The sequence below is a fragment of the Nomascus leucogenys genome, chromosome 18 (assembly GCF_006542625.1).
Source record: "Nomascus leucogenys isolate Asia chromosome 18, Asia_NLE_v1, whole genome shotgun sequence".
NCBI classification, from domain to species: domain Eukaryota; kingdom Metazoa; phylum Chordata; class Mammalia; order Primates; family Hylobatidae; genus Nomascus; species Nomascus leucogenys.
In genome coordinates, this window is record NC_044398.1 from 29786485 (window position 1) to 29802080 (window position 15596).

Genomic DNA, 15596 nt, shown 5'->3' on the forward strand with positions numbered 1-15596 from the left:
ATGCTCGGAGAACACCTGGAAGATGCCTTACAAGAGAAACCTCATAAAGGCATATCGTCATCAGACTATCCAAAGTCAATATGAAGGAAAACATTCTAAAAGCAGCAAGAGAGAAATGTCTAATCTATAAAGGAAAACCCAACAGATTAACAACGGACTTCTTAGCGGAAACCTTACAAGCCAGAAGAGATTGGGGTCTTAATGTTTAATCTTCTTAAACAAAAATCCTGCCAGCCAAGAATTTTGTATCCTGCTAAACTAAGCTTCATAAATGAAGGAGAAATAAAGTTTTTGCCATACAAACAAATGCAAAGAGAATTTGTCACCACTAGACCAGCACTACAAGAAATGCTTAAAGTTCTAAACATGGAAATGAATGGACAATACTCCTCATCATAAAAGCACATTAAAGTGAAAAACTCACAGATTATATAAAGCAATTATATAATTGAGACTAAAAAGCAACTGGGTAACAATTATCGTGACAGGAACAAAACATCACATAACAATATTAACCTTGATAATAAATGGAGTAAATGTTCCACTTAAAAGATTCAGATTGGTGCTGGGTGTGATGGCTTACACTTGTAATCTCAGAACTTCGGTAGGCTGAGGCAGGAGAATTGCTTGAGACCAGGAGTTTGAGACTAGCATGGGCAACATAGTGAGACCCCATCTCTGTAAAAAATTAAAAAGAAAAATTAGCCAGGTATGATCATGCTCACCTGTAGTCCTAGCTACTTAGGAGGCTGAGGCAGGACAATCACTTGAGCCCAGGAGTCTGAGGCTGCAGTGAGCTATAAATGCATTATGGCACTCTAGCCTGGGTGACAGTGAGACTGTCTCAAAAAAAAAAAAAAATAGATACAGACTAAAAGATTGGATGAAAGTAGCATCAGCTCAGGGGTCCTAACTAGTCACGAGAACAGTGCACAAGACAAACACCAGCTAAGATGGCAGGGAGAATAAGCCTGAACATGGCAAGGCAGAGGTCTGCTAAGGGAAATCCATCCCACAAAAGACAAGCGAGGCAGGGGCTCTCTGAGGCCTAGAGCAGCATGCAAAAGAGCAACTCTTTCCAGGTGGCAGCTCCCTAGCTGCTGCCCCCACATGCTGTTGCCTCTGCAGCCACTCTACCTGCCCCACCCCTGCCCAGGTATTCCAAGCAGCTCTCAGCTCTTTCCCAATATCTAGGCAGTGCTGTTGAGATAAAGGAAGAGGAGAAGTGGACACAGCAGGTCTTGGCCCTTAAGATCTGCAGTTGTGAGTTCCTTTTGCAATCGCTGTAGGTCATTGTGCAACTTGCTGGTCTCTGGACTCCTGATTTCTAGACATCTATAAAATACAGACACTGATGATGCCACTTAACTCACAGAGCTGCAGTGAGAAAGGTGCAGATGAGATCAAGGCCTGATAGTGTTCTGCAAACTATAGTGATGGATGTGCATAGTGTTGTGAATATCAGTGGCAGGTTTCCAGAACGCAGGTGGGGATAAGAGTGAGTGAGTCAATAAAGAAGAAAATTGCCCCACTTCTTGAAGGGAGTTTTTGGGGCTGGGCAGCTCAGGGTACAGGGCAGGCATAAATAGTGAGTGCCTGCCAAGCAAAGGCTAGTTTGCTTGGAGCTCCTGGGGCCTAACAAGAAGAAACCTGTAAGTGTCTCTGTTCTTGCCTTCTTTTTATTTTCTCCACATCCTGTAAATATCCCTCTGCCGACCTGGGCAGTTCAACCTATTGGTGTGGAGGGTGTGTGTAGCTGTTCTGGTCTAGGAGGCATGGGCGCAGGAGGTGGGGAGCACAGGAGGTCTTATGGTGCTCTTCTGCCCCTTATTCAGTGGCCTCAGCCCAGGGAGGATTTGCTTTCTGAGCTGGGGGTGCACAGGGTGTAAGAGTGGGTGTGACACTATCTAGACCTGGGATGCCACAGTGTGGAAGCTTCAGGTGGAAAAAATGCAATTCTAATTTATCTCTAGGCTCTTTTCTGCACTGATTTCTTCAGAAAGGACAGTGGAAGAGAGACAAACCCAGGCACTCACAGGCCGGGGTTCTAAACCCATCCTGGTGCCAACAGCCTGTGGAAAAGCAGGGCAAGCCTGTTTTTCTCATAGCTTCAGGTCTTTACTTTAAAAAATATACTTACTGGAGTAGGCCTCTGATTTTCCAGTCCATGTTCAGAGGAGATGGCCTTTTCAATGAAATTGTACTCTGAAAGCTTAGCATAAACTGGGCACTGCAGGGGTTGAGGGGGACCACGACTCTACCCACTCCATCTGCTGCCCCAGCCAAGATGCTTCATCTGAATCCTGGGCCTGAAAACCCAGGTCTGCCCTCTCCAAGGGTCCTTCAAGCCACAGTGGCTGCTGGTGCCTTCTGTGCCATCTTGAGCCTGTAGACAGAATGCCTATTGCCTTTCATTCTTCCCCAGAACCAGACACAGGGCTTGAGGGGTGAGGCAGCTGCAGGGCACAGAACAATGCCCTTGCTCTGTCCTGGGTCTGGCCCTTGCTGCTCATGATTGAGCCTCTGCCAGAACAGGTGTAACAAGGTAGCTGCTGCTGGCGGTGACCTCACCCAGGTGTTTCTAGAGACTACCAGGATACCCAAGGAAGTGGTGATTTCAAAATTGAAAGAGGCTAGTGAGAAATAGGGGTCATCCACAGCCCAGAATCACCAGCAGTCAAAGAAGAAAGCATTCCTCTGGGCAGGAAGCCCCCCGCTTGCCACCACCCCAGTTGGCCTGGTGACCCCTTTCTTTGCAGAAGTCCCTCTGGCTTTTTTCCCAGCCTCTGCGAATCTGATCAGCTCTTTTCACTCTCATAACTTTACAGTTTCTCATTGAGAGAAAAGATACCCAAAACAGGGAATGTCCCAGGTCCTGCTCTTATCCTGATCTCAGTTCCTGACCATCTTAGATAGTAAATGGGTTCCCTGTTGGGCAGTTGCTCTTGCTTACCCACAACACTAGCTTTCTGCCTGACTGAGCCTACCTGGCATGTCCTCTTTCCATATAAGACTTCTTTTTTTTTTTCTGAGATGGAGTCTCACTCTCTTGCCCAGGCTGGAGTGCAGTGGCACGATCTCGGCTCACTGCACCCTCCACCTCCCAGGTTCAAGAGATTCTCCTGCCTCAGCCTCCCAAGTAGCTGGGATTACAGCACACACCACCACATCCGGCTAATTTTTTGTATTTTTAGTAGAGATAGGGTTTTGCCATGTTGGCCAGGCTGGTCTCAAACTCCTGACTTCAAGTGATCTGCCCGCCTCAGCCTCCCAAATTGCTGGGATTACAGGCATGAGCGACCATGCCCAGACTCCACATACTTCTTTTCCAAACCCCCTCAGGTCTTAGAAGAACTCCAGGTGTCTCAGGATTTCTCCTACTGCTAGTTTAGTGTCTCTGAAAACTTTCACCTGGGTTCCCTCTGGGACTTTTCTCTAGAGACAGTGCCTGCTTCAGGAATGGCAAATTGCCAGGCAAATGTGCACCACACTCCCAGCCTGCGCTCAGGAAGGACATCACTAAGCATTCAGGACTCTGGCTGCATTTTCAGACCAGCACTGTCAGCGCCAGTGCTAGTCCATGCAAGACAGCAAGAGAGAAGAAACAGGCTTGCCTTGTCTGAGCTAAGCCAGTTGCCTCAGTGGCACAGACAGGAAGATGGTCTAGGGAGTGGTGGGGGGTGTCCTGCCCAGAGGCACTCAATGAACCCTTCTTGATGTGACAGATGGCCCCAGTGAGGAATGCTACATCCTAGCCACTGTACCAAACTTAGTGCCCAAGGGAAGGCACAAGAAGGGAAGACATGAGCACCTGGAAATGGGGGATGCTGCTGTCAACCTATGTCAGAGTTCCAGCTGGGTAACTCATGCCCTCCATCCAGACCATGTGCCCACCTTGTCCTTAAACTGCTTTTGGATTCCTGCTGCTCTAGGCCCCATAGCAGAGGAGAGAAGTTGGGAATGGGGGCTTCCGTCACCTCTAGAAGCTGAGCCAAGCCCTAAACCATGTCCATGAAGCATAAGCATGTCTTTTCTCTTTCTGTTCACCTCTCCAGGCCATGCTGCTCTTCCTCCTCTCTGCACTGGTCCTGCTCACACAGCCCCTGGGCTACCTGGAAGCAGAAATGAAGACCTACTCCCAAAGAACAGCGCCTAGTGCTTGCACCCTGGTCATGTGTAGCTCAGCAGAGAGTGGCCTGCCTGGTCGTGATGGACGGGATGGGAGAGAGGGCCCTCGGGGCGAGAAGGGGGACCCAGGTAGGGTGGGGCCCTGGGCTTATCCTGCTGGGGAGGAATGGTCATTGGAATTGTAACTAGCCCAGCAACTCTGGGTACTTTGTTATGGAAGTCTGGAGATGTGTTTCTTCCTCCCAAGAAGGCGAGTTCCACACTGCTCCACCAGCTGGCAAACGAGTGGCTGTGCTGAGCCCCCATGTGCCTCATCCAGCACCCAACTGTCCTAGCTCCTCCCCTAGGATCCCCAGATCCTTCCCATCCTAAGAGCAAGCAAACAGTGGTAAATTACTGATATTTGGGGCCTTCTAGAGCCCTGTGCCAGAAGTTAGCAGTTGTTCATTCCAATTAAATGATGCCTGTGCAGGGCATTAAATATCTTAAATATTTAATTAAACACCACTGCATGAAGGGTGGGAAAAAATGGGGCTCCATGGCTCCATTCTCAAGTCTAATCAAGAGGATTTGCTCAAATACATTACAGGGAGAGAAAAGGCACTCATATTTCTTTGTCCACCCCTGTGCTTGGGCATTCACTTGAGTAGTTCATTTAATCCTCCCAAGAGTCTTACGGGGGACATATTAATCTCCTTCAACAGGTAAGAAAATGATGATGCAGAGAAGCTAAGTAACAATGATTCTGGAGGTGGAAAGGACGAAGGCTCTGCATCAGACCGGCCTGGGCTTTACTGCTGGCTCCATCTCCACACTGGGCGAGCCCCTCAGTGTCACTGAGTCTGTTTTTTTATCTGGTAATGGGAATGATATCACCACCCAGTGGTGAATAACTGAGCCAAAGGCTTTATTTTTTCTTGAGTCTTTGGGATAAAGTTGCATTTTCTGCTGTACCAAATAGGTGAACTATCTTGAGCTTAGCAGAGGTACTGATGAGTAAGGGAATTGTCCTTGGAAATACTGCTCCCCGCTTGCAGGGAAGGATCTAGGTCTTACTGGCAAGAAAGGAGAATTCCATGAGCCAGCAGCATGAACCAAGGGACCTCTATGATAGTGGGCAGGGCTTCAAAGGGATCAGATACAGTCTTTAACTTTCCGGAAAGATGAAGCAACATCCCCAGGCTTTGTGGGGTAAGGGGCAAGTGAGCATCTGCCTGTCCCTTACAGACAGAAAGTGGCTCCCAATGTGAATGGGATGGGGCTTGGGGAGGGCTGCCCAGAGGGGATCTCAGAATAGGGGTGGGGTTCACCTTGGCAGCTCTTTCTCAGAGATTCTCAACTCAGTCTGGCCTCCAGTGGGGCCCCGGATTTGAATCTCAGGGATCTTTCCCACAATGGCCCTGGGAGCTTGCCGCCTGAAGCATGGTCAAGGCCTCCCTTCCCCACATATGTGCCTCAACCCGTGCACATTCCAGGCCTGGCTTTGGGTCAGTACTTGGATAGAGGACAGAACACAGTGGGGCTGCAGGATGAGGCACCGCTCTGGCTTCTCAATTGCAGTCTCTCCAGTCACTCCACTGTTACAGATCTGAGGGCTGGGTTCCCTCAGAATCCTCAGCATCCTCAGAATCCACCCAGAATAGGTCTGTGTGGGGCCAAAGTCTGAGCTCGTGACAACCACCCCTTCAGAGTTGGAAGCATGTGGTTCCCAGAATCTGCTATGAGGAAAATTGGGGCTTGAAAGAAGAGATCTTTGAGCAGGGGTGGAGGGTGGAGCTTGAGTCACTCTGGTGACACCCCCGACATATCATGGAGGGTAAATATGACCCAGATCCTGCCTTTGGGGAGAACAATTCCTTATTCCTCAGCACCTCCAGCATTCCTGCTCAGCAATATTCTGTGGGGCAGTCCCTCCAAGGATGCTCATCTCCCTTGGACAAATCACATACCTTACAGCAGCCCATGAGTCCAGGCAGGACCACCCTGTACCCCTGTACCCCTGCTGCTCCTCTGACTTCGGTGCCACCACCCCTACTCAGCTCCAACCATATAGCTTCTTTCTGGCCCCCGGCCACACTCAGCCTCCTGCCTCCTTAGGGGCTTGCCATTTGCTCTTCTCATAGCTGTCCCTGCAGCTCACACTTCACCTCCTTCAGGGCTTTACTCCTGGATCACCTTCTCAGTGAGGTGCTCCCCGACCACCCTATCAAAAACAGACCCTACCCCCAACACACCCTATGCTTTACTTTTCCCTGTGGCATTATATCTAACATGCCATATGTTGTACATTTTAAATGTTTTATTATCTGTTTCTATGAGATAGAGTTGAACTTCCCCAGAGAAGGGCTGTTTATCCCCAGTATTTGGGACAGTGCCTGGCATGTATTAGAGGCTCCAGATATATTTATGGAATGAGTGAATGGAAGATGGAAGGGGTGGAGGAATTTTCGGAGTCAAAACAGCCAAAAGGCTGGGCCATAAAACTCCACTTCAGGTGGCACTCGGGTGCAGGTCTAGGTCTCTGGGGACACTAGGATACACAGTGAGTGTTTTGAAAGGCATGGGTGCAGCGTTTGGGGAGGTACCCCTCCTCCACCCCGGTGCTCTCATGGCCTCCGTAGTTGGTGTACCAAGAACAAGCAGGCTCTAACGCTCTCTTCTGGAGAGTGATGTTTTTCTCTTGGTCCATCTTCCTGCTGCTGGCTTGGCCAGGGTGAAGCCCAAGCGAGGCTCCACGTGGGGTCAGGACATCCTGCCTTGAGCACAATGTGCTGTTGAGTGTCAGAGGTAGGGCCCATCCTATCACCCTCTGTGCTTCCGTTTCATCCCTAATAAGGACTGTAACCAGTCGGACAGGCGGACAGGCTGGAAGGCAGGAGCACTGGGCTCTGGTCTTAGCCACTTAGTACTCGTGGGAAAGCAACCTGGGCAGCCGGACCCAGGGCACGGAATTCCACTGGGCATGGAATTCAGATGTTTCCAGGTGGTGGTGCTGCTGGGATACGCCAGCACAGACTCTTCCATCCATCCAGCAAATTTACCCACAACCACACGCTCGCCCCCCACGGAGGCCTGGCCTCCTCTGCCATGGGAGCATGGCTTCCAAGCCTGAAATGTCACTTCCTCTCTGCAAATCTCCCTCAATTCTCCTTGCCCTTAGAATCCCACTTTCTCTTTGAAGAAGACAGCTCTGAGTGTGTGAATGCTGGGGTGGGGACACTCGGATGAGATGAGGGACACTTCATGCATTGTCCTTCCTCTCCTTTGTCTCACAGTGTATTACGAACCCCCTGCTGAGCAGGACCTGAGACTAAGCTGAGATTTGCATCTGGCCTAGTGCTAGGTATAAAGTAGATGCTGCATAAATGGCTCTTAGTGAACAAATAAATGAGCAAATGGACCAATAACTGAATGAACAAGTTAGCATCACCTGTCTGGTGCCATTTCTGGTTGGATTCCCTCATATATATATATATATATATATATATATATATATATGGAATGCAAGAAGTCCACGATCACTGGTAAGAGCTGACAGATTACCTGCCATCAATACAGTGGCCTTGGGGCAGGGGAAGGAGCACCGCATAGAAGGTCAGACAGGTCTTGGCTTTAATCCACCTCCAGCTCTGGAAGGCTTCTTCCTCATCTATAAAATGGGGATGTTGATACCCATTTCCTGGATCACCGCTGGACCCGGGTGTGTGACAGTGGAAGTCTCACGCTCTGCAGAATCCTGAAAGAATGCTGGGGGCTGGCCGGGCGCGGTGGCTCACGCTTGTAATCCCAGCACTTTGGGAGGCTGAGGCAGGTGGATCACGAGGTCGGGAGATCGAGACCACAGTGAAACCCCGTCTCTACTGAAAATACAAAAAATTAGCCGGGCGTGGTGGTGGGCGCCTGTTGTCCCAGCTACTCGGAGAGGCTGAGGCAGGAGAATGGCATGAACCCGGGAGGCAGAGCTTGCAGTGAGCCGAGATCGCGCCACTGCACTCCAGCCTGGGCGACAGAGCGAGACTCCATCTCAAAAAAAAAAGAATGCTGGGGGCTGATCCTGCAGGCGGCTGGCCCTTTCTGGGTCTAGGGCCAGGTCTTTGTCCATTTCTTCTGCTGCTACAGGTTTGCCAGGAGCTGCAGGGCAAGCAGGGATGCCTGGACAAGTTGGCCCAGTTGGGCCCAAAGGGGACAATGGCTCCATTGGAGAACCTGGACCAAAGGGAGACACTGGGCCAAGTGGTGAGCAACTGGGTGTCGATTTCAGGTGTTTCCGGGTGGTGGTGCAGGTGCGAGTATATGCCAGTGGGCACGCACAGAGCCCATCCCAGGAAGAAGGTTGTCTGAAGGTGGCACTGGGTCATTTCAGGACAGATGGGGCCTGCTGTTGGGAGGACAACAATGCTGCCTCCCTGACCTGTTATTACCCTCACCTTACTACACACTCTCCTGCCAAGAGGGTTCATTGTTACTGACCCGGGCTGGTGCTTTTCCTCAGGACCTCCAGGACCTCCCGGTGTGCCTGGTCCAGCTGGAAGAGAAGGTCCCCTGGGGAAGCAGGGAAACATAGGACCTCAGGGCAAGCCAGGCCCAAAAGGAGAAGCTGGGCCCAAAGGTAGGTGGCTGGTCTGTGGCCGGTCTGAGAAGGGAAAGGAGGAAGGACAAGGGTCCATGATGTGACCTGAGGTGTGCTCAGAGTGCCAGGGAGAGCCCAGACCCTTGATGCTGCAAAGGCCTTGCCATGCACCTTCCCAATCCCCACAACTGCAATATTTTCCTCTCACCCTCCACAGAGGAGCCCCAGAAAGCTAGAAGAGTCTCCCCACTTGTCTCTCTGACCCTAAAGTTGTGGGCAAAAAGCTCCATTGCTAACAAGAGTTCTGCTGAACACACTCTTAGCTGTGTTCGTTCCTGTGTGTTCCTTCCTCAGGAGAAGTAGGTGCCCCAGGCATGCAGGGCTCGGCAGGGGCAAGAGGCCCCGCAGGCCCTAAGGGAGAGCGAGGCATCCCTGGTGAGCGTGGAGCCCCTGGAAACGCAGGGGCAGCAGGTGAGCAGTGGAAAGAGCTGGGCTGGGCTGGGTCCAGTTCTCCTGTGCCTGCTTGGAGCTGTGAATGTCTACCCCCCTCCCCCACCACCCACAAAGGCAGAGGTGGCATTGCTGGAACACAGGGAGAATCTATATCCAAGAAGGGTGCATGAGGAGGCTCTGGGGACCTTTCCTATCTAGGGAGAGTGGGGTGCTAAGCAACCGAGAAGTCTGTATACAGGGAAGGTTAGTTGTTGGGTGGCAGGGCAGTTTTACACAGTGGGGTTGATTGCTGGGTGACAGGGACAGTCAGTGTACAGAGAGCTGCATGGCTGGGTACTGGAGACCGTCTATCTATTTCTGGGCAATAAGGATAGTTAATCCATGTACGGGAAGGTAAAAATGCTGAAAAAGAAATGGGTACATAGCTCACCCAGTTCTTCTTTCACCCCAGGGTCTGCTGGAGCCATGGGTCCTCAGGGAAGTCCAGGTGCCAGAGGACCCCCAGGATTGAAAGGGGACAAAGGCGTCCCTGGAGACAAAGGAGCAAAGGGAGAAAGTGGGCTTCCAGGTAAGGCAGCAGCTCCTGGCCCAGGGAAGCCCCACTGGGGCATGGGTGGGCAGAGAGGAAGCCCTCCCCATCCCAAAGGAGGGGCTCTGGGATGTGTGCCCTATTAATGGCAGCTGGTGGGCGGAACTCAGGAAAGGTGGACAGGCTGGAAGGCAGGAGCACTGGGCTCTGGTCTTAGCCACTTAGTGCTCGTGGGAAAGCAACCTGGGCAGCTTCTCCATCTGACTATTGGGAAAACTACAACTGCCTTCCCAATTCATAGGACAGTTTTGGGCATTAAAAACCCAGTGAATAGAAAACACATGAGTGTGTATTCCTGCCCAGCAACCCCCACCCACCCAATGGAGATGCCATTATATTCCAAGACTTTAAAGTCACAATGTCATCTGGTTCAGTGTCAGTGAAGTACAGGGAGCAATTTGTCCATAGCAGAACCATAAGACATCCTTGCACAGCAGAGGCCAGCTGTGTCAGCAGATGTGGGCTTGCTGTGGGTCAGCCCCACAATATGTGCCTGCAACTAGACACCCTTCCTTTGGGGCTCAGACTCTGAGCTCTTCCTTCGCTCTCTGGACAAGTCTTTTCTTGGCCATTTTCTCCCCTCTAGATGTTGCTTCTCTGAGGCAGCAGGTTGAGGCCTTACAGGTACAAGTACAGCACCTCCAGGCTGCTTTCTCTCAGTATAAGAAAGGTGAGTTCCTGGATCTGAACCTGGGCCCAGCACTGGCATTGGGCCCCACACTAGATCTCGACCTTGATTTGGCCTTTGGCTGGGGCTAGACCCTTGGCTGGGCCTGAGGCAGAGCGTGCCCTGGGTCTAGGATGGGAATGAGCTGGGACCTGTGTAGGGCTGGACCCGGGACTGTGGCAGGGGGTAGGGCTCAGGCTGGGATGGGGCTAGAACAGGGCAGCCACCTGCTCCTGGAGCTGAAAGTAGATCCAAGGGGACAAAGGAGGAGGACGTGGCCCCTATCACCAGCTCACCAGGCTAGCAGTAGCATAGTAAAGGCCATCAGGCTCCTGAACTACCCACCAACCTCAATTCCACCTGTGCCCTGAGACAAACTGTTGTCCTGAGTCCAGTGCAATTCAGTAGAGCCTCTCTCCTGCCTACCTTGTGCTGGTCCCTCTGATAGACAAGGGGCTACCCAACATGGGCTGCATTTTTTACCTCAGAGGGGCCAGGTATGGGAGTGCCCAGTGATGCTGCTGCACATCCCAAGGCAGCCCAGAAACCAGATACTGTTCTGGGAGCTAGGACTGGGGTTTTGCTCTGGGGGTACAAGGCAGGTGGGAGCCTGACCTTGGTATGTGGCCATCAGATATCTCACCTCAGATGTGCTCTTGGTTCAAATAGGGGGCAGGCTGCTTCTGGGCTCCAGCCACTGCTGGGCTCTACCTGCAGCTCTGGAGGCGTTTTAGAGCAGAGAGTTTGCCCTAACCCTGGAATCCTGAAGAGTCAGAGGCCTCAGGGGCACACACTAGAGGGCCAGATGCCTTTTTGAATCTCCACATCAGTGCCCAACTGCCCCTACTCTCCTCTGCCCTTCCTGACATCAGCTTTGAGTTCAGGCGAATCTCACTGAGGCAAAAAATAAAAGATAAAAGTTTTCCGAAGTAGTAGAGCATAAAGGGGCTGACTGGGTGCAAGATAGGTTTGGCTTCTAAGTACCCAAGCTCTGAGATGAGAGTTTCAAGCATTTGGTATATATCTCTTTCTGCATATGCCCTAATTCACTCAGAGGCACAGTGACAGAAACACACAGAGGAACATGTCCATATGCACCCACCGCATGTGTGTGCACTTAAACACCATAAAACTAATTCCACCTCCATCTACATACATGAGCTCATATGTTGTCTATAGAGCACACACAAATATGCACACACATCCAGATGAACCTTACATACTTTCATGTACCTTTCATATGCACATATATTCAAAGGCATGCCCACATATGTGCATGGCACATAAACCTAGTAATGGTACATGAACTCTTATGCTGACTTTGTTCAGGGATGCTCTGGGTGCCACCCTGAGCCCATGGAGAATCTTAAGGACAATGAGTCAGGGTGCAGCCTGCATTCTGAGCAGCCCAACAAAGACAGGGGCACAGCCTTCTCTGGAGCCTCCAGTGTCCATTGCAGAAGATTTCCGTGCATGGGCCCAAGAGCCACAAAGACAGACTAAAAAGAGATACTTGACATGTCACACAGGCAATGCTTTTGTGAAGTGAGCCCTCATTTTAGAGATGAGGAAATGGAAACCCTGAAAAGGGAAGTGACTTTCCCTGCCCATGCAACAGCCGTTGCCAGGGTGGATCTGAATGCCTGGTCTTCCAGTTCCCACCCAGGGCTGTCTCCAGCACTAACACCACTCCCCTGCGCCTCACTCACACACGCCCTTCAGATGCCCTCCTCCACTCCCTCAGCACCTCCAAGGCAGGCTGACTGGCTGGGGCATCACCCATGTGCATACTAAGAGGCCGACATGAGGCCAGACCCAGAGCAGAGATTAGCATCTGGCAGCTTTCAGATGTCCTCTCCTCTTCCTGTCTCTCCCCTTTCATCACCTCATCACACAGCACAGACCCTCTCCGACAACCCCACATCCCCTACTGTTGTACAGGGTGACAGTGGGCTCATTGTAGGTGTTTTCTGTACTCTCAGAAACTGGACTGGTCTACACTGTGATCAACTTGGGAAAAATTGTTCATTTCTACATAGTAATTGAGAAATCGATTCTGGTGTATAGCATGTGCCAAAATAGAAACAGCACGTCTGAGCTTTGGTGTCAGACTGAGTGAGGTTGAATCCCTAACTTCACGTTTGCTGCTTGCGTGACTTTGAGCCTCTCAGCTTCTCTAAACTCCGGTGCTCTCATCTGTAAGTGGGGAATCATGGTGTCACCTCACAGGGTAGGTCATGGGACGGGGGCTGTTCTGGAACAATCTCTCTTGCATTCTCTCTGGCATCCTGATGTGGCGCCTGTTTGGGAGGTCTGAGAGGCTCAGGTTGGAGCACAGAGGTCTCAGAGCCCCTGAGCTTTAGCCAGGTGATGCCACAACCCCAACCTGACTGTCTTCTTCTCCTAGTTGAGCTCTTTCCAAATGGCCAAAGTGTCGGGGAGAAGATTTTCAAGACAGCAGGCTTTGTCAAACCGTTTACAGAGGCACAGCTGGTGTGCACACAGGCTGGTGGGCAGTTGGCCTCTCCACGCTCTGCCGCTGAGAATGCCGCCTTGCAACAGCTGGTCATAGCTCAGAATGAGGCTGCTTTCCTGGGCATGACTGACTCCAAGACAGAGGGCAAGTTCACCTACCCCACAGGAGAGTCCCTGGTCTATTCCAACTGGGCCCCAGGGGAGCCCAACGATGACGGCGGGTCAGAGGACTGTGTGGAGATCTTCACCAATGGCAAGTGGAATGACAGGGCTTGTGGAGAAAAGCGTCTTGTGGTCTGCGAGTTCTGAGCCAACTGGGGTGGGTGGGGCAGTGCTTGGCCCAGGAGTTTGGCCAGGAAGTCAAGGCTTAGATCCTCGTGCTGCCAATATCCTAATAAAAAGGTGACCGTCTGTGCCGGGGAGGACTTCTCTACAGAACGTGGCCAAAAGGTAGGGCTGCTGCAGGACACCACAGAGTGAAATGTGAGGCTTCCTTCACACTAAAACTCCTTTCAGGGGAAGAAGGGGCCAGCCTGCTTTCCCTATAAGGGATAAAAGTGGGTCTCCAATGACCTTCTTGTCCCCAAACCTGAAGACTCCTTTTCAACCCCTTTTCTCAAACCATCAGCTGCATTTGACCCTGCGGATCTCTCCCTCCTCTTTCAAGCAATTCCTCCTCCCAACTTCACAGATACCACTTTTGCCTACTCTGACTCTTTTTTTTTTTTTTTTTTTTTGAGACTGGGTCTCACTCTGTCACCGAGATTGGAGTGCAGTGGTGCGATCTGGGCTCACTGCAACCTCTGCCTCCCAAGTAGCTGAGACCACAGGCATGAGCCACCACGCCCAGCTAATTTTTTGTGTTTTTGGTAGAGATGATGTTTTGCCATGTTGCTCAGGCTAGTCTTGAACTCCTGGGCTCAAGTGATCTGCCTGCCTTTGCCTCCCAAAGTGCTGGGATTACAGGCATAGACCACCACCCCCGGCCCCTTATTAGTCTTTTTAGCTTGTCCCTCTTTCCCTCCTTGACCACTTAATGGTGCAGTGCCGAAGTCTCAGCTCTCAGCTGTCTTCTCTTCTTACATTCACTCCAGAGAGGAGCTCATCCTGTCCTCTACTTTAAATTCCTTCTGCAGGCTGGTGGCTTCCCTGCAGGTATATCCCTATTCAGCACCTCTTCCTGAACCCCAGATTCCTCTAGCCAGTTCAGGCTGGAGCCCAGGGATAAAAGGAGGCTCCCAGCCTCCATGGCTGCCTCCTATTTCAAGGTCTGAGCCCAGGAAGCTGCACAGCATGGCAGGGTGACCTGGCAGAGAATGTCTGCCTCCCTAGCTAGGCCACATGTCCCTGCACTCAGTAGGCCCTTCCTCACCCCTGCACTGCCCAGGATCTGTCTCCATCGCTGCCAGCATGACTGCCTCTTGACTCATGGGAGGAGTACCAGCTGCACAATCCTAAAGCTGTCTGAAACCTTAGGGAACTTTGGAACAAAGGGTCTCTGGCCAAGCTCCGATTTACCTCCAATCCTCTTCTTGCCTGATGATTCCAGGAATGTTCTTTCCCCACTCAACCTTAGAGATAATCTAGTTAAATCCTCCTCCTCATTTTCCAGATATGAAAACCAAGGCACAGAGAGGGATGAAACTGTGCAGGGACAAAAGGGGGTGTCAGTGTTACAGCTGGGTCATGGCTGAAGATAGACATGGCTAGTCATGCCCTCATGATCCTGCACTTCCCTAACATAACAAGATGAGTAAGCTGCAGGATTGTTCTAGCAATGGACAATAGCGGCACTCAACAAGTGGATTTCGAATGAATGGATGGATGATAAGAGTTTTAACCATGAGAATAGAGAAAAGACCTCTCTTTGTGCAATTACCAAGCCACTCAGAGACCAAAGCAGTCTTCGTTACTGTCCACTCTAATTGCCTGTGACTATTAGGCCTTTCTACGGCTAACAGCAGGCCTGGCATCTTATGGTAGGTTTTACTGTTTCTCGCCAATCTTTCACTGAGAGGACTTTTGAAGGCAGGCATGAACCTGTGATGTGGGTCACTCCTGGGGAGAAGCAGAAAAGAGTGGGTATACATTTCCGAAATGCCCTCTCGTCTGCTGCCATATCTTCTGTGATTATAGACAGATGGGTGGATATAAAGTTCTTGTACAAGGCCAGGTGAGGTGGCTCACATCTATAATCCCAGCACTTTGGGAAGCCGAGGCGGGTGGATCACTTTGAGGTCAGGAGTTCAAGACCAGCCTGACCAACATGGGCAAAACCCTGTCTCTACTAAAAATACAAAAATTAGTTGGGAGTGCTGGCACGTGCCTGTAATCCCAGCTACTTGGGAAGCTGAGACGGGAGAATCACTTAAACCCAGGAGGTGGAGGTTGCAGTGGGCCAAGATTGCGCCACTGCACTCCAGCCTGGGTGACAGAGTGAGACCCTGTCTCAATAATAATAACAATAATAATAAAGTTGTTGTACAATCAAACATTCTGGAACCTGAGCAAATGCATGGAAAGCAACTGCCCTTGGGGGTTGCCTGGATCTAGGCAATGGACTTATACTCTGAGTGATATTTGGGGGTTGTTACTGCAGCGCCCATCCTTCCTGGATACATTTGACTATTAACATGTTTGCCCTCTATTTACTTAAGAGTCTGTAGGCAATCTCAGACTACCTGGCTGAAACAGCTTTGAGCCACAGAGAGGGA

The 15596-nt window shown here is 51.0% G+C and overlaps 1 protein-coding gene across 1 annotated transcript; it reads left to right on the forward strand.

Annotated features, from left to right (window-relative positions):
- Window positions 1-1398: 1398 nt before the first annotated feature.
- Window positions 1399-13290, forward strand: SFTPD (surfactant protein D). The gene is made up of 8 exons (XM_030798714.1): window positions 1399-1652; window positions 4056-4257; window positions 8248-8364; window positions 8621-8737; window positions 9053-9169; window positions 9603-9719; window positions 10327-10410; window positions 12815-13290. Exons 2-8 carry the CDS (start codon window positions 4059-4061, stop codon window positions 13189-13191), a joined length of 1128 nt encoding a protein of 375 aa, XP_030654574.1. The 5' UTR covers window positions 1399-1652; window positions 4056-4058; the 3' UTR covers window positions 13192-13290.
- Window positions 13291-15596: the final 2306 nt, after the last annotated feature.